This window comes from Micrasema longulum, unplaced genomic scaffold, assembly GCF_059751315.1.
Source record: "Micrasema longulum isolate JH-2025_06_02 unplaced genomic scaffold, ASM5975131v1 h1tg001169l, whole genome shotgun sequence".
Taxonomy (NCBI): Eukaryota; Metazoa; Arthropoda; class Insecta; order Trichoptera; family Brachycentridae; genus Micrasema; species Micrasema longulum.
Genome location: NW_028278356.1, coordinates 110,740 through 136,177, shown reverse-complemented (window position 1 = coordinate 136,177; position 25,438 = coordinate 110,740). Strand labels below are relative to the sequence as shown.

Here is a 25,438-nt window from a genome sequence, read left to right as displayed (position 1 = left end):
TCCTCTTAATGTGTGTAAAAGCCTTTAAACGACTCAGGATTATCGACAAGTATTTGTCAATTAGTGATCTACATAATGTATTACACTATATGTATTATGTATATATTATATTTTTATGAAGATATTTCAATTTCGGGGGGCATTTTCAACGAGTTGTTATTAACTTACCGGGCATTGATATTTTTGTGCAGATTAAATGCGTCATGTTTTTGTCGCAAATTTTCAATTTGTTAGCACTTTTCTATCATCTAGTTTTCTTTAGCTTCTCAGATCTTTTAAACCTGGTAGTATTTTTCATTATTCACATTTTCATCTTTATTTTTCCTGCTTCTACGTTCTTCCATCAGCTGTAGTATGGCATCTGTCATCCATATTTTTCTCTCATTTTCAATTTGTCTTTTTATTGTTAGTTAGTATTTTACTTACTTTGACATCAGGTTTCTTTATTTTATCAAAGTTGAAATTCAGTTGTTCAAAACCTTTTTGCAGTTATTTTTTAACTTTGTTGCATATGTACGGATTTTTCCGTCCCCTAATATCAGTGTTGTCAAATGTATGCGGAATGGTAAAGCGCAAGGGTATGACTGTATTGCAGCAGAGTTTATTAAGTCGGGTGGCAAATTAATTCTCACATGGCTACATAAACTTTTTAAATTGTGTCTCAAGGAGGAAAGGACTCCACCTGATTGGAGGAGGGCAGTTGTTATGCCGTTATACAAGGGAAAGGGTTCTAAGGTGGAGTGTGGGAATTACAGAGCTATCAGTCTTCTGAGCGCTGTCGGCAAAATGTATGGAAGAATACTGATAGAAAGAGTAAGAAACGTGACCAAGGAGAAAGTATGGGATGTACAGAGTGGATTTATGAATGGTAGAGGATGTATGGATCAAATATTTGCATTACGCAATATGACAGAAAAGTTTTTGGCGAAAAACCAGAAGCTTTTTTGCGCTTTTGTTGATTTGCAAAAAAGCATTTGATCGAGTTGATAGGAAAAAATTATGGATGGTTCTATCGGAGTATGGAGTGAGTGACAACCTTGTCCGCGCTATAGCTTCTTTGTACAAAGATAGTGTAGCGCGTGTAAGGGTAAATGGGTCATTAACTTCCTGGTTTGACATCCCTAAAGGAGTCAAACAGGGATGTGTAATGTCACCGTGGTTATTCAACATATACATGGATAAATGTATGAAAGAATTGAAAAGTATGGATGTGGGAGCGAAAATGAGTAATCTAACTGTCAGTTGCATTCTGTACGCCGATGACGCAGTCCTCCTAGCTGACAGCGAAGAGGAACTGCAATCCTTGGTTACAAAGGTTTACGAAGTGTGCAAGGAGAGTGATTTGCTAATGAATGTGCAAAAGTCGAACGTCATGGTCTTTGAAAGAAATGTAACTATGACTGAATGTAAGATTGTAGTAAATGGAGATAGTTTGAAACAGGTCGAAGAATTTGTATATCTGGGTAGTATGTTTACTAGAGATGGAAATATGGACAAGGATATTGAAAGGAGGGTTAGTGCCGGTAACAGAGTTAATGGTGCCTTAAAGTCTGTCGTAGCAAATAAGTGTCTATCGCAAGAGGCTAAATTAGCAGTTCATAATGGAGTTCTGGTACCAACCCTAATGTATGGAAGCGAAGCATGGAGTTGGAAAAAAAGGGACGAAAGTAGACTGAATGCTGTTGAAATGCGATCCCTCAGGCGAATGTGCGGAAAAACAATGTATGATAGGTGCCCTAATGTCGAAATTAGAGCAGAATGCAAGGCTGAGTTAAGCATTATCGACAAAATTAAGAAAGGTCTTTTGCGATGGTTCGGTCATGTGGAGCGAATGAATGATGAAAGAACGGCTAAAAAGATTTATGATGCGAATGTGTCTGGTTGTAGAAGTCGAGGAAGGCCGAGAAAGATATGGCATGATCAAGTACAACAAATTCTTGAAAGTAGTCATGTGAAAAGTCGGAATAATCGACGTGCGTGCATGAGAAGATGTATGAATGTGAAGGAAGCAAAGGAAGTGTGCCAGGACAGAGTGGTGTGGCGTTCTATCCTCTCTGCCTACCCCTCCGGGGAAATGGCGTGATGGTTAGTTAGTTAGTTAGTTAGTTAATATCAGTATTCACTTTATTTGTCTTCTTTTTGATATTCTAAAGTCTAACAATAATTTTCGCGACTACTGGATTATGATCTGATGTCACATCTATACCAGGATATGTTTGTACTGCCTCCCCACTTTTCTTGAATCTTTCGTTTATCATCAAATAGTCTATTTGGTTTCTGACTATATTATTGTTTGTACCATCGAGAGAGGATGCCCACGTGTAAAGTCTTTTAGGTGGCAATTTAAACATAGTATTAAGTACAACCAACTCATTTTCTTGACAATATTCTACAAGTCGGTCCCCTCTGTCATTACGGATTCCTAAACCGAAATCCCTAATATATTTCCCACTTGCTCTTTTTCCTATTTCAGCGTTAAAATCACCCATAATTATGTTAATATGTTCTTTGGTGAGTTTTGACATTTCAGATATCTGCTGATAGAACTTTTCTACGATTTCATCTTTTTATCTGCAGCAGGAGCGTATGTACGAGAAAGCATATTTTTTAAATTCCCTGAAATTACCCCCATTTTCTTAAAAAGTTCATTTTAAACATTTACTGGCAATAAAAAATATTTAGAATTTTGTATTATTTAAAAAAAACATCACCCGTGTGTAGGGCAGTACTGGTTCGCACACTTTTTAATTGTATTATTTATTTATTAAAACAAACATATTCCAAAATTCAATACGTAATATTGTATTAAACAATCACCAAGCCAATTTTTATGGTTTGTCGGTGGAGTTTGCCAATAGTCCCGCTTGCATGCGTGGTTTAATTCTAGGCAACACCTTCGTGCCATTACTTGCTCACGATATGCAGATATGCATCTGTACTTCAGAAGACAAGAGTTAGTGACTACGTACCGCGTATTGTGAATGAGATTTTAAGATGAAGATAATATGAGCTTACCGAGTACAGGTATAAGTTGGTCTCGTACCCCGACATCTTGTCCTTGTCATTTCCCATCCCGTCTTCTCCTCCATCTGCAATAACACAATATATTTGTAATCATTACATTTTTAATATCTACAGGTGGCAATATCAACTTCTACGCCTTTAAAGTAAACTAATACTTTGCAATGGAAGAAATTTCTACTCTCTAATCAGGTCGAGGTCCCGTGGTAATACTGTGGGCTCCTGATTGGGGCCCAAGGTTTTTTTAAAAAAATATTTTTTTTTATTTATAAACCCTTGCGAATTAAATACATTTAACAAAATATTTCTTTCTTTTTTAAATTTATATTCTATTAATCATAATATTTTAAACATCTTTTGTAAAGGTTGTCTAGTTGTTTATTGTAAAATTTTAGTCCCTGATTGATCAGCCTTGACTTATTTTGTCTCTTTTTAGAAAGTTGTATATTTATTTACTAACGTGCTTAGTTCATTCAAAAATGGCAAAAACAAATCTTTATAATACAAAAAGGCACAATTGAAATAAAATACAAATAAAGGAAATTAAAGCTAGGACAAAAAAATAAATTGTCTACAATTATATCAGTGGCTAATTAGTGAATAAATTTTAAGGATTCTAGTTGAAAGAGTTAAGTTATATTTAATAATTGATTGGTTTGTTTAAAAAGTTCTTCAGTTGCTGTTAGATAAGGGAAAGAGATATTATTTTATACTAACTTTAATATTTTATTTTGCTGTCCCAAAGACAGCAAAATAAAATAGTCTGTTAATATCATTTTGATTTTCTGTTCTCCATAGTAGTTGCATATAACATATTTTAGTTTTTACATAGGCTTCATACATTAGAAGTTTTTAATTTAACTCGATAATGTCACTACTTCGCTAATTAAATTGTTGATATGAATTTACCATGTCAATTGTCTGTCTATTGTTAGTCCTAACATGGTCAATTTCAGTTAGTCGTTTATAATTTATGTAAGCATCTATTTTTTGTAATGTTTTTCTAGATTCAGTAGGGATCATACAACATTTTTCTTCATTATGTGGAACTAAGTTTATGTTGGTCCATTTAGTCAACACTGTTAGGTCTTATTTTAGTAGTTACATTCTTGAAATTCAACTCCAATGTCTTGGAATTTTTTTATCATAGTCTCAACATGTACCGTATTGAAGGCTTTTTTAAAATCCAAGATTACTCTCTTGATTGGAATTCCAGTATCCACGTTTGTTTGTATTTAATTAATTAAATTTACTAGGGCGGTTTCGGTTCCTTTTTTTTCTCGAAAACCATGTTGGTTAAGCATATTCGTTTATTTATTATTTTATTTATTTTTAAAATTTATTGCAAAAAATTAGTTTACCTACTTCATAACAGGGAATCTATATAAAACTAATTAATGTAAAATGAAAACGGAGTGTTCTCTGTTTATGATAGTCTCCATCTAACATGGGTCAGCCTGTTCTAAGATGGAAAATTTTATCTTTAGAGCATAAGTAGTCCTATACTAATAAAACAATAACATAAAAAAGAAAAACTACTGAATTATAAATGCCTAGCTAATCAAATGTAAGAAATTAAAAATCATTATTATACAAATATAAAATATATATATATGTGCCAAGAATACATGTTACTTAAACATAAATAATATAGTACAATAAATAATAAAAAATAGTATAAAGCAATGAATACATAAAAATATAAATAATGTGTGTATTAATTATATTATATAAATATCAAAAAAATCTCTCGCTACACTATTTATATGTGCAGTTATTTTTATTTTAAATTTTGAGTCTTTTATATTTGGCAATAAATCATTAAATATTTTTGGAGCAATTATATTGCTTTTTGCCGAAGGCGGTTCATACAAATGGGACAATACAGTTAATTTGTGATGCTGAACGAGTGTTTATATTTTGTTGGGTTCTTTTGACCTCACTTAATTTATCATAAAATTTAAGTAGTAGGCATCTCACAAACAATTGTCTTACATTCAATATCTTTAACTCAGCGAATAGATCTTCCGTTGGATACCTCAAAAGTTTTTTGAGAATGATCTTCATGATCCATTTTTATGCTATTTTCACTGGTTCAAGGATTGAACGAGAGCAACGATATTATACCAAGACTTTTTAATGATGATCCATAAATCGTTTATGTTTATATTTTTCGAAGATTTTATTGAATACAGTTTTATTTGATGTAGGCTTTTAGTTACTAGGTTCCGTTCGATCTCCACCTTTATATAGGAGTTATTCTTGCAGTTTTTAATTCTTTCGAGTAGATTCCTAACTTTACAAGAATGTTAATTAATGTTAATATGACCGAGCTCAATATATATTTCAGATATTTTGTCAGTGAAGGTTTGATTTTATCATATCCTAGTGTTGCCTCTTTTAAATAATATAAATTATTTTATATATTTCTTTTGTCGTTGTTGGCCCAGAAAAAGGGTAATATTTATTTTTCTTCTTTTCTTTCTGACATGTTTAGACATGATCCATTTAATTTACTGGCAAGGTTTTCCTCTACGTTGGTGTAATATTTATTAATGATATTTGCCATTTCTTCTAGATCACTTGTTAAAATCCCATCTTTCAGTCTTATTTCTTTTATATGAATTGAATGTAATTTGGTTCCTGATTTGATATTTCTTATAATTTTCCAAAGTTTATTGCTGCTGCCTTCTGCTGAGTTCATGCAATTTTGGTAATTTTGTTTTTTTGATTTCATTTCTTAAATTGTTTTGAATCTTTTGAAGATGACGATTATTTCTTTGATCATTTGTTTATATACCTGCTTTATATTTTTAGTTAGCCAACCCTCTTTTGTTAACATTGTGCAATTTCTAACTTTGGTTTTGTGTTATTTTGCTTAAGATAATATCTTGTGACTGTTAAAAACTATTAATTTCTTGTATTTTTGCCGCAAGAAATTTTTTTATTTGACGTAATCTGTTATTTCTAAGATGTATTTTCGTTTAGATATTTTTTTGTCTTTAAGCAGGTATATTTAGATAGAGTGCTCTGTAATCAATGAGTGGAGTGTATTTGTAGCCTATGGTATATTTAGCTTTTATAGTATAATATTTTTTAATACGTGATCAATGATCGTATTTTCCCGCCTATGCACGGTGGTCTCCCCGTAGGTCACAGCCCTCCAATATTGATGTCCGAATTATGATGTGTCACTGCAGGTAATAAGTGACTAATAGCCAAATTTACCGAAAGTATAAAAACTATCTAGGATTCCTAAAGGATTCATTTGTATTTCGGCATCGAAAGTGAGTTCATCTAAGAAAGTGCTAATTACTGTAATCAGTGCGCTTATTAGTCACCCTGTTAACAGTTATATATTTCTTAAGATTTGATGTGTGTTTTTTTTGTGATGGAAATTCAAGTTGAAGGTATATTTGATAATGTTTATATACTTTGAAGCGTAAATGAATAGTTGTTGTTGAACAGTGTCTCTGCTACATAATGCATTTTGTTTCCATAAACTTTTAACTATTTTGCCCCGCTCCCGCATCTTATTACTACATAATGTTCATAAGAATATTTTATTTTTAAAATATACATTTTTATTTGCACAACTCTGCTCCGGGGTTTAGTATGAGCCATACACTCCGTACATTGCACACGCATAAAAAAAAATAGGAAAAAATATATGCTTGATTTTTTGTTATTTCTTTTTTTAGGATCGTTTTACAAGTGTGTTTATTTACGCGGATCCCTTGTTTGACATTTGGCTAGCTAAAAATGGAAGTAATGTGAAAAAGAAACGCCATACTTTACATATGTTGTCTGAACAATTACCCGATGTCAAAAATATCGACACAAATAACTTGAAAAATCGTATTGATTACATTTGCAAAAAAAAATCGAAGTATTGGATGCAATGTGCCCGTTCAAAACCAAAAATGGTCGGTAAATATTCTGATTGATTGAATGTGACAGAAGAATGCGACTTTTTGGGATCCACGCAACGTACAGAGGGATTCCAGGAGCAGCTACAAGAGATGCCGTTTTCAAATGGACACAGGAAGAATTTTGCTGACTTGGCGAACGATCAAAACGTAGAAGGTTAGCAACTTTATCTCAAAGGTAGACGATTCTGCCGTAAAAACTTTATTAAATTACCCCGATCAATCTAATACATCTTTTTCACAAGTCAGTACTGACGAAGTAGTATCTCTCAACTGATCAACAACTTGTTCAGGAATATCCATGGTAATACTTGCCATCTTTTGTCCATAAAATATTTTTTCATGGGTCTGAGGTGATTGAGCATGCGTTATTGTCTATTGGAGAGTTATCTGAGGAAGCAGCGGAATCAGGCAAAAAAATATTAAGCTTTATAGGCGCGAAAAATGTCACGCACTTTATCTAATACCGATCTCTTACATAGTCTTCTTCTTACTTCAGATCCCTTAATTTCAAGCCTTAGGAATTTGCCTCGTAAGAAGAAGTCTACATTGTCAATTATTAGAATTGTTTTGTGTTTATTTTTTTTGACTAATAGTCTTTAATAAGTTTTTTTGAAAATATAGATTTTTGTAAATATTATGTGCTGAAATTTGTATTTATTTAAAACTACTACACCCATGCTAGATTTTTAATAAACCGTTACTTTTTTGTACGTTTAGTTTTATATTTGTACTTATGTATTTTTGTGTCGAAATGTAATTTTTGTGTACCTACTAAATAAACCGATGTAAATAAATTATAAGGTTTTGATGTGTTTATACTAAGCATCATTGTTTTATATTTTTTTCCTATTTTATTTAACCAATAAACTATATTTCACTAAAAATGAGATTTTTTTTTTTTCCTGAATTAGTCATTCTTATGAAAAGGTATTTTTAAAAATACAGTTGCATATGCTTTGAATGTTTATTACAACAGCAAAAGGCTATGATCGCCCCTCTATGGACGCGGGACCACCGTGCTATGCTTCCATATGGTATATTTTTCAGATGAATTTTCATAAGGAATTGAATAGTTATTAGATACTAGGCAATTCGCGTATTAATTAGTTAGTACATTGTCTTTTTCTGGTACATTTTTATTTGAACTCCCCTACTTTTATTGTTTTTTCTTTATTTCTATTTATGCAAGTATTCGTGTTTCTAAATAATTTATAACGCTCTGGACTTCGGTTTTATTTGGTTGTCTGTGGATAGCACAAAAATTTTTTTTCTGCTTTGTGTGATTTATTAGAATGATTTTTGGACATATCTTTATTATTTTCAATTTTTTTCTTCATAATCTAAGTTTTTATTTTTTCATAGCTTCTCTCCCTTCTCTACCTTCCCGGCAGAAGTTTTTTACATTATAATTATTTTTATCATATAATTCTGCTTCCCTATTAGTGAGCCTGGTTTCAGTTAGAATTATAATATCTGGGTCTTCAAATTCATTAATTATCAGTGCTTTTAATTAACCTGTTTTGGGTTTTTGACGACGAATATGAATATTAGGAATTTTATAATTTTTAATATTATTAATTATATAACTAGTTAGTTAAGGATCTGATCTGGTTCTCTTTCCAAGTTTTTTGATACAGCGGATTTTTTTCTTACGAAAATATGATCGGCATCTGTAAAAGCATTTAATATATTTTCTTATTTTATTATATTTTGTATATTTCTATTTTACAAGTATCGTTGATTATATATGAATTCATTAGGTCATGAAATATTGCAACAATCAATTTAGCATGCTCAAATAGATTAATTTGTTTTTTTTATTTCTATGTTTAGTTTTGCTACATTTAAATGTCTATTTGTTGCAACCAAATGCACACTAACATTTGTACGCTTCAGGTTTTGAATTGTATGAGAAAGATTGTATGAAATATTAATTGGCGACTTTTCATGTTCATCTGGGTATGGGTCGTATAATGTCGATATAACTTTTTGTTGGTTTTTTACAGCAGCATCAGGAAAGATGTAACTGCTACACCGTACATTACTGGATATATTATTTTCTTTTTGTTTTCTAAGTCTTCTTCTTCATCTCCGAATATTAATTCTCGTGGTGGTACCAGTGTTTTTTTAAAACCCCTCTCAATCACAATTACTTTCCGTTTTCTTAGACTTTTATTTACAACTATATATTTGAAAACGCCCTCGACATCGACATTTTCGAGTAAACCTTATTTTTTTATATTCATTCGTGTTAATGTAAGTATGGGTGCAAATGTAAATTAAGTACTCGCTTATTATAAGGTTTAGATATAAAAAAACGGGGGAAAAGTTAAAAATAGTGGGCTAAGAACGCCTAATTCCTATGTATCTCAATACTGCTCTAGTTCACGTGGACAATGTTGGAAGAAGTCTCCTGAAGGAAAATTGTCCTAAACATAGCACCCTAACCGACATGCAGTCCACACTATCCACCCTACAGCCCTCTTGTAGCCTCGTTTAATCTCCGCTCCCGCCTACGGCGACAAACAAAAAGTTTTTTGTTGTAAACAAAAAAAAACTGAAATTTTATTCCAAATTATATCAAATTCAAACGTATATAAAAAATATCTTCCAATTGGAGTCGATACAACATTGTGGTCCGAGGGTTTTCAGAGTTTTGTCTTGATATTATCTTACTTAGATATTTATATTTTTTTTATCCATCCAATGACAATATTACAGTTTACTTTAAATAAATTAACATTAACTACCACTTTGACAATATTATCCCTTACAAAATCTTAATTCTCGGCTTCTATTCCGATGAGGTATCCTCCTATAAATATGTAAGTATGTATTTGTGGTGATGTATTTACCATTCGATGAACGATTTCATTAGTTTACAAAGTTTTTCCCATTGTTTGACAATAATAAGATTTTAAGTAATAGTAATTGGTACTTTGGGTTATGGCCGAGGGCGCACTCGCAAAATACGCAGTCCTGGAACGTATTTATTTTCCGTTTTTTTAAAGAAATATATGCGTTCTAATAATTTACCCTAATATTAATAGAAAATGAAAAATAATGTCATTTTATAGAACAAAACAACTGATTTCCTTCGAGTACCTATTAGAAAACTCCAAAATTTATGTAGTTAAGTCCATCAGAGATTTATGAGTTGTTTTGGACTTTAAACTGACATACAACGAGCATATAGATAATACAGTAAATAAATCACTGAAATTACTTGGCTTCATTAACAGAATATCCTCTGATTTTACTTATGTCCGTACAATCAAAACTCTTTATTGCTCAACTGTTCGCCCTCTTCTAGAATATACCTCCGTGGTCTGGTCTCCATTCTATGTCAATCGCATAAATCACATTGAATCAGTCCAACATCGCTTGCTTCGAAAAATAGCGTGGATGCTTGGACTAGAGAGAGGTAATTATTCTTATGCTGAAATAGAGTCGATGTTAAATATTTTTAGTCTACAAAAACGTAGAACTAATATCGACTCCATATATATGTTCGGCATACTAAATGGTATAATCGATGTTCCATCATTACTGGGACAAGTAAAATTCAATATTTCGACTCGTAGATTGAGAAACAATGAAGGACTGTTCATCGATCAGCATAGAACAAACTATGGCCTTAATTCTTCAATGACCCGTCTTTGTCGTATTGTTAACTCAAGACAAGATCTAAACTTTTTTGGTTTAAGTTTACAACGATTTAAACGAGCACTAAATAAATAGTTCAGATCTTGTCTCGATGTCCCTTATGTTTGTCAATGCTTCTTTTCTTTTTTTATTTTTTTTAAACTATTATTTAATTGTAACATTTAAACACTATACATTGTACACATGGACAGTGTCCGTTAATAAATAAAAAAAATATTAAAAAAAAAAAAACAAATAAATTAATAAATTAATTAATAAATTAATTAAAAAATTAATTAATAAATTAATATATTAATAAATAAATCAAAAAAATAATAATTTACTAGTCAAATTAAGATCGAATATATGTAAATAAAAATGAAAGAAATGGAAAAGTTAAAAATTAACGTATTTAACGAAAGATAAAAATATTGAGTTTCTTAAATGAATGTTTTACATAGATAACAAATCAATATTGAAACAGTCTGTCTTCTAACCACTTTCGTAATTAAAACATAACATCTAATCATTGTTACGGTTTAAAAATCGTAACAAAGACTATTAACTAAAACAATCATATATATTATACGCCAAGTCAGTAAAGAAAACGATGCAGGGCATTCCAATAAATAATAGTATAAATATATTACTATTACACTTAGAGTATATACATATATAGAGGGATAACAAGATATTTTACCAATCCAATGCATATTGCCGGTTATAGCCGACTTATTTTTTACAGTATGTTCTAAATGAGAGAAAGGGAGACAAAAAAAAATCTGTGGGTACGGTCCTCATTTTTTGTTTTGTAGTTGATTTTCGAATTCGTGCGATGCTCATTTTTGACGTACGCGGCCAGTATTGCTTCGAACTGTCAAACGCTCTGTCGGTGTTTTGAGATTGTTTATCGTATTTAGTGCTAATTGCATCAAAATTCATCATGCCGACTTGTGCCATGAAAGGATGTTCAAATAGAACTGGAAAAGGGAGAAAACGCTTCAGTTATCACAGGTATTTATCAAATATTATAAATTTTTACATTAACACGTTTTTTTGGTAGTTTTCAACATGAATGCACCACTACTTTTTTACTATCATTTGAGCAATTATTATAGCATTTGTTTCTGTGTAATTTAAATACCTTAAACATTAGATTTATGTTATTTAAATCATTTTTTTCAATCGTTTAAATCAAAATATTTCTCTAAATATTCAAGACATGCAAACTCGACGACCTTTTACCGAGTCAACCGACATCTGGAAATAATTCTTTCTCTTTTTATCCCACTGAAAGAATTTGAAATATTCATTTAATGAATGTAACTAAAAGAGGTGACAATACAACTGAGCCAATTTTGAATGGTATTTTTATGTTATTTATTTTATGAATTAAGACTACCAGGGCTGTGCATTTATTTAAAATAATAAGTATTTACTTAAATGTTATTTATATGTGTAATCATTTTATCATTTAATTTATAAGCATATGGTAGATGAAGGTTTTTTTAAGATTCCCGATAGATGAAATAAGGCAAAATAAATGGATCCATGCGACAGGGCGGAACAATTGGTCCCCGGAACAAGTAATGGAAATAACAGTTGTGTCTGTTCCGACCACTTTCTATCCAATAATTTGGAAAAAAAATAATCTTTGGTACGTGTTAATTGAAGTCATGAATGGAATTTCCACACCATCTGGACATATTTTGTCAAAATTTAAATTCATAAATAATATCATATGTCAATGATACGGTTGTTTTAGTTGAGGGAGTAAACTGGAACTCAGTAAATTTAGTAGCTAATGACGTTATAAATAAATTGAAACTATGGTTTGGCAACAATATATTATCTTTAGATACGGAAAAGATAAAAATTACCTACCGTACTTGCGGAGTACCTATTTAGATTATCTACAGTGACCTTCCGGTCTTCAGGTCTTCAGACCCCCGACTGAATTGTCGATTATAACTGCATCATCGGCATACTCTAGGTCGCAGAGTTTTCGGGAGGGAGAAATAGATATTCCTCGATCTAGTGGAATTGACTTTCTAAGGATGAAGTCCATAAGGATTACAAAAAGGAACGGTTCAAGGACGCAACCTTGGCGAACTCCGGTGGTGACCTCAAACCGATCCGTGACGACATCGTTAATTCCGATTCGGCAAAGGTATGGCGAATCAACCATATTATTTAGAATTTTGAAAATAAAAATGAAATCACACGTAAGACGCCTTTTTGTAATAATTCTATAGTAAATTGAATAAAAAGTTCGCTGTAATCATTTTCAATATTACCAAAATGATATTTGAAGCTCCTTAAAAATTGCATTATTAATATTCTCTATTTGATTAATAAATGCATTATACTGAAAGGACCGCACTGATGAAGCGAACTCGAGTTGACTACGCGCATAAGTGTAGTTAAGAAGTTGAAGTGTACGTGGTGATGAGAATGGCTATCGATTTTATATCGAAACCGTGTAAACCGAGGGTCCAGTGTATATTATACTATTCTTAGAAACGTAACCGTCTCGTTTGTGACATGTTTCCATCTCCATAAAAAATCGAGTAATTCTGTACATTTTTCGACACACCGAAATACACTAATAAATCTATCGAAATCCATTCACTTCGCGGCGCGGTCCGCTTCACAATCTCCTCACACTGGTCTTTTCTTCACGTTTCAATAAGCGGAGAGGTTCGCAATTTAGCGACTCCGTTTCAAACACCCGAATCCAAAATGCGACATTTTCTATTCAATGTGCGAAAAATAATACCGAACGTAAAACTGGAATGGCTCTTAATAATATTAGGTCAAGTTTTCACGGAGCGACTATTATTATGGCCCTTGTGGCGCCACCCGCGCTACCCGCGCCACCCGCGCTACCCGCGCCACCCGCGCCACCCGTGCCACCCGCGCCCCCTTCTGCTGCCTCCCGCAACCCTTTGCACCGCCGAATGTGATATTTTACTTTAACAAAGGTCTTTTCTGTCCTAGTCATTTCATTTCGAATTCAAGAAATATCCCGACTGACAAAAGATTTTTCCTAAAACGAGGATATTTACTAAGCTCGATAAAAGTGTTCGTTCATTTGACAGTCTGCTGATGACAGTGACAAGTGTTGGAGACCATTCTCCATCGGTAAATGTGAGCGGGCACCCGGGGAGGGGGAAGGATTAACTGTCATGTTGAGATAGTAGTTCTAATATTTGACTTCCGTAACTGTACATTTTTTTTAATTTCCCTTGGTACCTACTAAGTGAAATCCTTTTCCTAGGAATACGATTCCACTGAGAAGACGCAAATTACAAAAATATATACATTTTTATTTAATTCTTCCCAGCTACAAATTTGTAATTGAATAAGGTTATGCCCCGTAAAAACATTGTGTAATTTACCTATACATCATTATTGTGTATGCATAGTATAGAAGAGTGGCCCATCACAGGGCTTATGCCTGTCATCGTGACGGGGAAACAATCGCCATATGAGTTTTTTCGGTTCTTGTAAATATTGAGACTTACGTATTTTCTGTTATTTTTTTTTTTAATATCTCAATCCATTGACGTAAACGTTCGGGATTTATTTATTTATTTATTATATAGTAACAATATATGAAGAAGGATACGAGTATGTACAAGAAACCGAACAAAAATAACAAAACTATATGGCAAAGACAAACAAGGGCAAAACAAAAATGGTACGTAATGTATTTAAAAACACGATCAATATAAGACTTCGAGCTAACTCATGCTGATTCATTTTCATTTTACACTGTGTTAATTGCAAATAAATCTATCCCAAAGAATTTCAAGTTGTATCACGAATTGACTAATCTACACATTCTGGATATTGTGACAGAAAAACAAAAGTGCCTTTTAGAAGTTGGATAAATAGCAAATTTTGATTTCTGGTGACATGGGGGGGAACATGACGTGAAATCGATTACAACAGGGAGACCCGAAAACAGATTGAGAGATTGGTACATTTCAATTGAGGAATAATTACTCCTTCGCGATCCGAGCGACCATGACACTTTTCGTAGAAAACGGTGTTGGACAGACTCGATATGGTCAATATGAGTCCTATATGTAGAATGGAGACCAAATCGGAGAAGCATACTCAAGATGGGGTCGAACTAGTGAACAGAGCAAGACTTATGGTGGTACCTATTAATATTTTTGAAGCCTTTTAATAAAACCAAGAAGATGAAATATTTGTTTACAATATTACCGATGTGTTCACGACAGGAGAGTTTACTATTTAAAGTAATGCCAAGATCCTTTTTTGAAGAAACCATTGAAACGGAAATATTTTGAATTTTATAGGTTTTTTTATCGCGAGAAAAATATTATTTTACATTTGTCAATGTTCAGTTGCAGACAATCGATGTCGCATCATTCACGAAGAAAATTAATATCCTCTTGAAAAGGGAGACAATAGGGTATTTTCACGTTTTTTTTTATTTTGCAAGAAAAAGAAAAAAAATTACGATGGTCACTGTAGATTTTTTTTTTTATGTCCACGCGTCATTTTTTCTTTAGCGGTTTAAAAACGTATACTTTGAATTGGCGCCAAAACGACTATTCGGATGCCGAGCGGGCTTGTGACGTCACACGTTACGATTCCGACTGACGACCCTTCAAACAATTTGTTTTTGTTGTAATCGGTTGTTTTACACTATTTAAACTAATTAACGCTTATAAAATGTCTTTAGTTATAAGATACAAGTACTGTTTAGTTCCGATGTGCACAAACACTACGGTGAAGACGCCAAACTAATATTTTTTGGCTGTTCCTAGTACCTAATAAAAAAATGCGGAAAAAATGGTCGAACGCATTTGAACGTTATGAAACGAGATGTTAAAAAAAACAAACCACTATACTTTTTTCCGTAGGTCTTGTTCAGTACACAATACTAAATTTAATGATGTAGACTATACAAATATACTATTAGCACCGAAATTAGCACTTATTTGGCTTGACAGGTACAAAAATAGTTTATTCTTTGAACGTTACTATTATTGTTTATATTTGTATTATATTTCTGTACTTTTGTTACTAAGTTTAATTTGTAGAAACCTATTATTGGTTCTGAGCCTACGTAATATTTCTTAAATATGTAGAACTGTTGGTTTTCTAAATAAATAATAAATAAAATAACTAAAAAATTGCTGTATGAAAACCTACCTTATTTATTTGTAAAATTTATTGCTTTTACAAAATGGCAACTGACCTTGAGATGCTGGACAGTCTTCATACTTGCAGGAATCTATTGTTTCCTAGACTTCATCGCAATTACGCTTTGGTTCTAACTTTATGTTCTGTATATCACCCGTCCGTTTTACTTGAATGTATCCTACGGCATTGTCTCCGTTATTTTCCCTAGCTGATATGTTAATAAGTAAATCTCATTTAATAAAAAAAAATGCATTAACACGCACTCGCGCAACAGATATGTTTACAAGCGATGGTATTTCATGAGTTATGTTGTGTCAAAGTCACATTACTTCCCTTTTGCATTAAATGTACGTGAAACAATATATTTATAGTACATGCAAATAACACAATTATTTGAATGAATACATTCTGGAAGCAAACACTATATATTTCCTAACTTAGCGGCTTTTACATTTCTATACTCGGAACTTAAAAAGTTTGTATTGGATGATAAAAAAATACCCATAATGATTTTATCTATTTTGGGTAAGTTATCGGATTTTCCTTGTAAAAAACCAATATCAATCGTAATGCTATGGATGTTTTTAAATGGAAACAAAAAAAAAGCTACAAGCCGCCTGCGTCAGACGATCTCAGTAAAGGATTTGAGTGAACGTAGAATCCATAAGTCACGCGTGACGTCATCAATCTTTTGGCCAGTTACGGCCCGTTTTATTTCTTTCGAACTTTAAATAGGAAATTATAAATGAAAACATTAGTTTTAGATGTTTATAGTAAAATGCTCGCAATCATAAAAATATTATTTAAATACTTAATACATTTAAACTCATATCCCTAGTTTATAAGAATACCCTATTACCGGGATCTATGAGCTTACTTCAACTGAAGCTGTAGTCTGGTAAAACGCACGCAAAATGAGAAAATCATACGATTTTGCCATTTTAAAAGGAAAGTGTTTTTTTAAATCGGGCAATAATAAAAAAATTAATAAACATAAACAAGATATACACAGTATTCCCATCTCAACACAGGACTTTTAGTCCCATGGAGTTAGGACTTATGTCTCAAATAATGTACAATAAACTTATGTATGTAAATAAATTATTTTTAAATTAAAAAATATACTTAAAAGTTTCATTTAACTAAAATATAATTACTTTTAGACTGGCAGATTACGCCATTTCAAATTTAGACTAAACTTAGGTATCTGGGATCTCAATAAAGACCAAGTATTGAACTGATTTTTTTAATAATAATTTGAAGATAATAAATTGAACATAAAAGTAACAGAAGCAAAATTAAAAAAAAAAAAAATACAAGCATTTTAATTACATACATTTTTGTGACATTTTCCTCTATTTCTACATAAAATTATGCCTTCGGTATTACTTATATAAATAAAAAAAAACACTGAAATATTCTAGCTGAAACTTTTTTTAAAGGATTTAAAAAAAAAAATCAGACAATTCTGTTTGTAATATTTAATTTATAACAATGTCGTATTTACGTTTTTATAACCTTCATTCCTGCCCTTACCGATACCGATAACAGAAATACCTTTACAAATTGTTGTTTTTATCTAATTTAGGTTTTTTTATTTTTATTATTGCGCGATTGAAAAAAAACTTTCGTTTTTAAAATGCCAAAATCGTATTATTTCCTCATTTTTCGTGCGTTTTACCAGACTACAGCCTTAAGTATCTTGTTGTCATCAGCAAAAAGCCATAATTTTGAAAAAGAAATGAAAATGTAATTTATTGAACATATTCAATATTTATTGAGCAAGGCGGGCTTCTGACGTCTTCCAGATGAAACAGGGATCGGAACACGAAATTATTAATTTAAATCAACTGCTTTCTTTCAAATGAAATACCTAAATAGGTAAGACGCGAAGAATGATAATAAAGGATCTCTTACACCGATAGCTTTTAGTTTAGCCGGAAAAATGGTGTGAATTGACTTTGTGTTGAATAATTTATATTGAAGATTGTCTTCAATACCAATGAGATACTAACAACACCACAAAATTAAATATTTCGAAAAGTTAATCAAAAACAATTATTTGTTTATAATTTGTATGAACCGATAAGTGTAAACTGTCCCACAACCAAAGTAAAAATGTTTTTGATATTAAAAATATACCGTTCTTTGGAATGAATCCATTCAATTACCTAGATAAATAGTCACAATATTCGATAAGCTACGATTTTTCAGAATACTTTAGATGATAAGGTATTTACACATTTGTTTACAAAAACAGGCGGATTTCACTCCCTCGTGAGCTATTAAAATCTAAATTTATTGCAACATATTATAGGGAATTCATTTATTATGGTATAAAAAGAAGACAAATAAAAAAGTATTTTCAGGCGTTGCCCGGTAGGTGAAATGATTCTTTAAAATAAATTTAAAAAACACGAATCTTACCCGCATTAGTGAAGGTTTTAGATTTTTTACTTCGCAAAAATCAATAGATGGAAAGTTTAGGAATTGTGTGGATGTTCAAACCTAGGCGGAATAATGAATGTTACACAGTGTGTCGAGTGGCTCTGTAGATGCCTAGACTTCTATATTCCCTTTTTATAAATGTTTTGTCTCCTTATTGTTGTTAATCTAAACACACAATGCGATGTAAACGAGTGAGTCCAATTGGATAACAATATACCGAACATATTATAATATGCATTACTATTTACCGCTTAAAATATTATGTATTAACACATCACAACAGAAATGGAGTGGCTGGAACAGATAAAAACATTGAAGAAATATATATGTTCAAATATGGAAAAAACAATGGAAATATTCCATATTGTGTAAAGTGCCACTTGAACAGGCCAACGATAAGTGATCAGCCCTGTAACTGCCTAGACTTCAATATTTCCTTTTCGAAATTGTTCTCTTCTTTGTTGCAATATGTTGATCTTAATAAACTCTTTTTACTTTGGTTAATTGGGGCAACTTAATATATATTATGTTTGTGAAAAATAAAATAACTTCAATTTATGAACCACTTTATTCATTTACACAACCGACTAGTTTCCGCAACGACACGTTGCCCTGTTAAGGGTTATTTAACAACCTCGCTATATACCCCGATGACCTAACACAAACCTCCAAAATATAACTCATATATCGTTAATATTATGAACGGTTTGTGCCGCATAAATATTCCCACGGCGGACGTCATAGTCCCTGTGGAACAACGGACGATCTGACAAACAATACAATGACCAGAAGTATGGGGTTGTCAAACAATAAATCCACGTGTATCGACTTAATGAGTCTAAGCGTAGAACAGTTTAATTTTTTTTGAAGATAACCAAACAAAAAACTCACCACAAAGGGCGCAATGTAAAGGGTTGCTACACCAGTATCGTATCACGTAAAAATAAAGGGAAAGGTAAACAAACTAAACTAATATTATTGATTGATTTGGTGTTTATTTTGTAGAACTCCATATTTAAACTTATAATATAAGAAATCAAACACTGATTTGATTTGATTAGAAAACAATAAAATTTACAAACTGGAATGTAATATAGTTTACGTGGGACAAACTGGCCGCTCTTTCTTAACCGGATATTCCGAACACATAAGATCCTTTAAAAATAAAAAAACAAGATTCTCAATTTGCCAATCACTTAATTGAAAATAATCATAAAATTAATATCTCAAATAAACCAATTCCATAACACGTTGAAAACAAAGGGCGTAAACTTAATATACTGGAACAATTAGGAATTCAAAAAATATCTAAACAACCCAAATTTTAAAGTAATAAATAAACAAACCTCTTAAATATCTTCACCACTATTAAATATATTTAAAGATACTGTTATTTTACACTATGTTCCTTTATGAGCACGCTTGCATAATGCGTTATTAATAGATAAACCATTTTACAAATGCATTTGTATTTTTAGAAATTCCTTAAAATATAAATATTGTATAAAATACATTTACGTTTGTATGAATTTCTTCGAAATATTTCAATCATGTATTAAAATTATAAAGAACACCTACCTATTATAATATTATTGATATATTTTCCACAAATATTATCTAAAGATATAAAACTTCAAAGCTTCATTAATTATTTTACAATACATACATGTATGTTATTAATACTTTTTTCCGAAATTCAAATATAAATATCTTAATTCCCCATCACCTATTTAACACTTAGCCTTGCCCTTAACTATTGATTTTTCCCACAATTAGGATTAACGTAAGATTATTTTTATTTTTTACTTAAGCACCTTGAATTACATAACTACACAAGGACATTCAGTCCATCTAATCTTCAAAATCGTTTGAAAATGCCCTAACAAGGCGAAACAATTGTCACGAAAATTTTGTTTTTATATTTGTAAAAATAAAATAAAGTGTTCAATAGACTCAAATCAGTGTTTGATTTCATAAAGTATAAGTTTAAACCCATATTATTCCACGTATTCTATATATAAATACAGATTTATTTAGGTACTTGAAAATGCGTGTTTGGTATATTTTTTACATTTATATATAAATGCGATGAATCAGCAGTTCACAAGGAAGTCTTGGTGCCGACCCTTATCTATGGCAGAGAAGTCTGAAATTGGAAAAACAAGTTGAAAGTAGGCTGAATGCTGGAGAAATGCGATCTCTCAGGCGAATGTGCGATATACCTATGTACCTATGATGGGTACACAAATGTTAAAATCCGTACATCACGTTAGGCTGAGAACAGCATTATCAACAAAATCTAGAAGAGAGTTCTGCTTCGGTTTGAACATGTGGAGCGAATGAACAGCAAGAAAATGGTTAAAAATATTTACAGTGCGAATGTTCACGGACGCAGAAATCAACGAAGACTGAGAGAGACATGGCACGACCAAATCTAAAAAATATTTGAAGAAGGACGTGTTAAAAATTACAATAATCGGAGCATCTCCACATGCACTCCGCACTCCGCACCCTGCCTTGGGTTTGTGCGTCCCGCAGCAGAGTACGCCTGTCCAGTTTGGCAAATGTCAGGACTCGCCAAACAGGTGGACATTGCTGTAAATGACACGGCACGACCGGCGACAGGCGGCCTGACACCGGTGCACAAACTTAAGTCTATCGTTGCAATTCTTCCACCCAACATCGGGAGAAAAGTAGCAGCGGAAACCGAGAGATACAAACAGACCCATGACCCGAGACGCCCCCTTTACAACCATAGAATGGCTCCTCCGAGACTGGGATCGAGAAAGAACTTCCTCAAAGTGACAACTGACTCGGAGGCCTCTGCAGAAAGATGCAGAGAGGATGTGCAGAGAAGGAAACTCGACGAAAGGCTCCGAATAGCCCCATTAGAAAGCACGAACTCCGCGCACAGTTTGGACTTCCCCACGTGGAAAACTGTAAACAGACTGCGACAGTAATGCGTATAACTTGCGAAGAGGATGGCTCGAGGATGGCTACCAACGAAGCGATATCCGTCGTGGCATATTGGAGTGGCCAGATTTGAGGGCCCGTTAAATATAGGTATCGGCACGCGTGCATGAGAAGACGTATGAATGTAGAGGAAACGAGGTCTGTATGCAGAGACGTTCGATATGGCGTTTTATCATCTCTGCCAATCCGTCCGGGGAAACTCGGTTTGTTTGTTGTTTGAATTTTAAAAATATATTTTTATATCGCCTAAATTTAAATTCGTAGTCGAATATAATATGTACAGTACGACACATTGCATTGAAATCCAGTCCTTTTCTACAAAAATTTGGGCAAATTCAATATACTGTTAATTAAACCAGCTCGTTCAAGAAGTAAAACCATTGAAGAATGTTTTCCGGTGTCGCCTAGTATGATGTTACCCGGATGAATCTCGCCCGCATCGATAAAGGTTTCAGCATTTTTATACATCTTCCAAAAAAACTTCTAAAAAGCCACACTGTGGAATTTTGCCACTTAAACCAGCTAATGACAGGTCATACGCCCTGTAAATGCCTAGACTTCCATTTTATATAAAATGTTCTCCATATCTGTTGCAATATCTTTATATAATACGTTATTAGTGTCTAGGGATGAGTAAACGGGGTGAAAAACAAAAATGAACACGCTCTTCGGCTGTTTCTGCCTTCGACATGACCAAGCTACATATTTTGGTTTTTCTGATCATTCTACGTCTTTCTTGGTCGTCCTCGTCCTGCGTTACTACCATTTGTTATCGCCTTACATAACTATTTTACCATTCTTTCGTTCAACATGACCGAACCGTCTGAGACTTAGACGGTTCGGTTCGGTTCGGATCACTTAGACTCTAAGTGATCGTTTCTTAATCTAATCAATTAAAATTCTCTCAGATTTGCACTCTCGCCTGATTTCAGCATTCGTAGCCCGGTCAGACCGCGTTTACTCTGTTCTCATCCTTCCTCTACCAGTTTTATGTTCCACTCCCATACATTCCATATCTCGATACGGGGTGTTGGGACTAAAACTACGTTATGCACTGCCAGTTTAGCTGTGCACTGTCGTAAGTCTAAATTTGGTTGCTTCGAGTTATGATTGCTGATCAATGTTATTTTTTGATTCGCTTAAGAGAACATTCGCGTATCTCTATGATTATTTTGAGCGAGATATATGGCAAACTACAGTATTCTTAAAGGTCAATTAATTAATATGTCGAGAACACCGCGGTTATTAATGCTAAAGCGTTATTTTTATATTTTAACATTAAGAATTCAGAAGAGCAAATACCACAAAAAATAGTGACGTTTATAATGTCAATAAGTTAGGAAAATTTATAAACTTAAAAAAGTTTATCAGTGATAGTGAATCATTTGTGTTAAGATTTTCATGTTACATTTTTTAGCAATTGATTGTTATAAAAAGAAGGCTATCCACCATTGTTTTATTTTTACACTATCGTGTGTGCGTGAAACATATCCCTTTGTAAAATAAGGTTTCGGTGTATATATTCATTAATAATAAATAGCATTTTTCAAAATCAAGCCAAGACTTAAGATGGAGATGACGATTATACACTATGCAGTGTATGTAATTATTTTGATTACGTGAGTTTCTATTTGATTATTAATTACACATTAAAACAGAGATAGAGACAATTTAAGAAAACATATACTGAAGTCAGGGCTTTTGATCTGTCATTAACTAGTTAAGTTGCCACTTTACACACTGTCAAAAACCATTTTGCTTATGTTTGAACATTTGTATTTCTTCAGTTCTTCTATCTTCTATTTTTTGTGTTGTTTAACTACTAGCTCTTTAGAGCTGAAAACTGTTTTAATGTGTATAAGATTCATTTGTTAATTTTATTTACATACTGGACAACGCCCAAAACGCCTCAATTTATATATTTATTCTGGACCAAAACGAAGAAATAAGTAATAATTCGCAATTAAACTAAATTATTTTACAAAATAATTCATTTATTCATTCAAAATTACGTGAACTTATTGACTTTTTAGGCTATGCCTGTGTCAAGCCATAATAAATAACAATACAAAATACAAAGTAAAATGAATTTGATTCCAATATAATGACGTGATGCAATATAATAAAAATCCAGAAAAAAAGGTAAAAGTAATAAATAATAAAATTCCAAAGAATACAATTTAAAAAAGATAATCAGACATAAATATTAAAATGTAAATTATTAATTATACAAATTTAGATTCATACATAATCAAATATACAAAATAACAGTATCATTAAAATCAACAAAATAAAAGTAAAATACAGTGGCATTGAAAAAAAAACAAAATAATAGCATCTTTGAAATCAATAGAAAAATAATATATATATATGCAAGCAGAATTAAAATGATAATTGAGATTTGGTTTCTTTAAACTACACTTTAGCAAGAAATAGAAGTTATAAATAATATGCCAAATAAGATCGAGTGCTAAATTAAATAGTACAAAAATACATAATGAAAAGAACATAGAAACATAAAAATATCAAAATATGTACAAAGCAAATAAAAGTAAAAGCATGGAAGGAAAGCAGATTTGTCCATTTTTGCTAATTGCTAATCTCGAACTTAAAAAAAATGACATAGCTAAATAGTCTCGCAATGAAGAATCTTTTCAGAAAAACAAGTACTTCATTCGTGTTATGTAATGGTATCTATAAATGAAAAAGAAATTAAATTTCGAATGCATTAAAAAAAATATATATATAACATATTACTGTTTATATTGTCTAAGCGAAAAAAAACTTTTTTAGAACGCAAAATTAGAAAGAATTCATTTCAACGACATCATCTTTAACCCTTGAAAGTTTATTTACAAAGTGATTTTATTCCTAGAATACGTACCGCGATTCAGAAGAAAGCACTGGAAATTTGTTCTCTACTCCGATGAATAGGTTACGTTGAAAGTGGGCGTATCAAACCACAACCTCGCTCGGACATATCCCATCATTCAGCGTTTTCATTTACTCGACGAATTATTTGTAAACCTAACATGATTTAAACATTTGTCTGGCTTACAAAAGTACCCATGACAAAAAAAACCGCTCTCGGAAACTAATTAAGCTTAAAAAAGCATATTGTTTTTGTTCATAATTTTAGGAAAATTAGTGCACAGCTCGTATTTGATCTCATCAAATATTAATAGGAAATTGTGATGGTGGAAATGACTAAAAAAACAAATTGATCCCCGTTTGTGTGACAGTACGTAAACCTATAAAACAACAATTTATAACGACAGATATGTTTTTACAAACCTTTCTTGGGGGACGTGGTATTGTTGGCCTCTGCCTTAGTTGCCGGCAGAGGACTGCTCTTCTTGGAGCCTCCTGCCATCTTGCAGCTCTCGTCTCCCGGATCTCGACTTCCTCGCTTTACCGAACTCGCGAGAACACGCGCCTCGACTGACACGGAGCACTGACGATGAACTGTTTCAAGAACACGTCGCAGCGACGGGGGTCATATCTGGACTAACTCCGGAATACCGTTGACATATCATATCTCCCTCGGTCTCCTTTCGGGACAAACAAACGACTATGAGTAATCTTGTCGATTGTACCGACAATAATATCGTTAGTCCATTCGAGCCAAAGATTGCTGTTCGATATATCAGTGAGACAAACACGACTATCCGTTAAGTCCACACGGGTTATCGACGTGCCCCCGATGGACGAGGGAAAATTGCGAACGATATCTTTCTCCTAATTTTTGACTCAATCGTAGAATCGAATCGAAAGATATTTTTTAAATAATTCAACAAAAACACCATACCGCAAAAAGTACGATTTTATTCTTCATCGAGATTAATCGCACTCTATATTCGTGTGATAATATTCTCGCTTTACTTTAACGATGCGATGATTTAAAAGTGACAAATCGAGTTAAATTCGTTAAAAATTAGTATCAGCCTGAAGGGAGTTTATGGACGCGAACAGAAGTTAGTAAACATGTCAACGCGGGAGAGCTTCGGCCTCCTCTGGCGCCTGTCGGGGCTCCGCCGAGGACAGCGGGGAGAGTGTCGGTCGAGGGAATGCTCCGACAGCCAGAGGACACGCTGTCGGTACAATGACAAGATGACGTCGGGAGGGAAACCGCTCGGGAGTAATATAATAATAAGGAGTGTATCGCGCACTCGGGGGCGGTAGGGCGCTGCGCCCCTGGGCCGGAGTCCTGCGCGGGAGGTCAGAGGCTCCCGGAA

General features: G+C 32.7%; 1 protein-coding gene across 4 annotated transcripts in view; it reads right to left on the bottom strand.

Annotated features, from left to right (window-relative positions):
• kcc (solute carrier family 12 member kcc) overlaps positions 1-25,033 on the bottom strand; it is a 53,451-nt gene extending 28,418 nt beyond the window's left edge. For all 4 annotated transcript variants that reach the window (XM_088233974.1, XM_088233976.1, XM_088233975.1 and 1 more), the window contains exons 1-2: positions 24,498-25,033; positions 3,016-3,089 (exon numbers count right to left, since the gene is read on the bottom strand). In XM_088233974.1, coding sequence (XP_088090100.1) covers positions 3,016-3,089; positions 24,498-24,576 — 153 coding nt within the window. In that variant the 5' untranslated portion in view covers positions 24,577-25,033. The remainder of the gene's footprint in view (positions 1-3,015; positions 3,090-24,497) is intronic.
• Between the last annotated feature and the right edge of the window lie 405 nt (positions 25,034-25,438).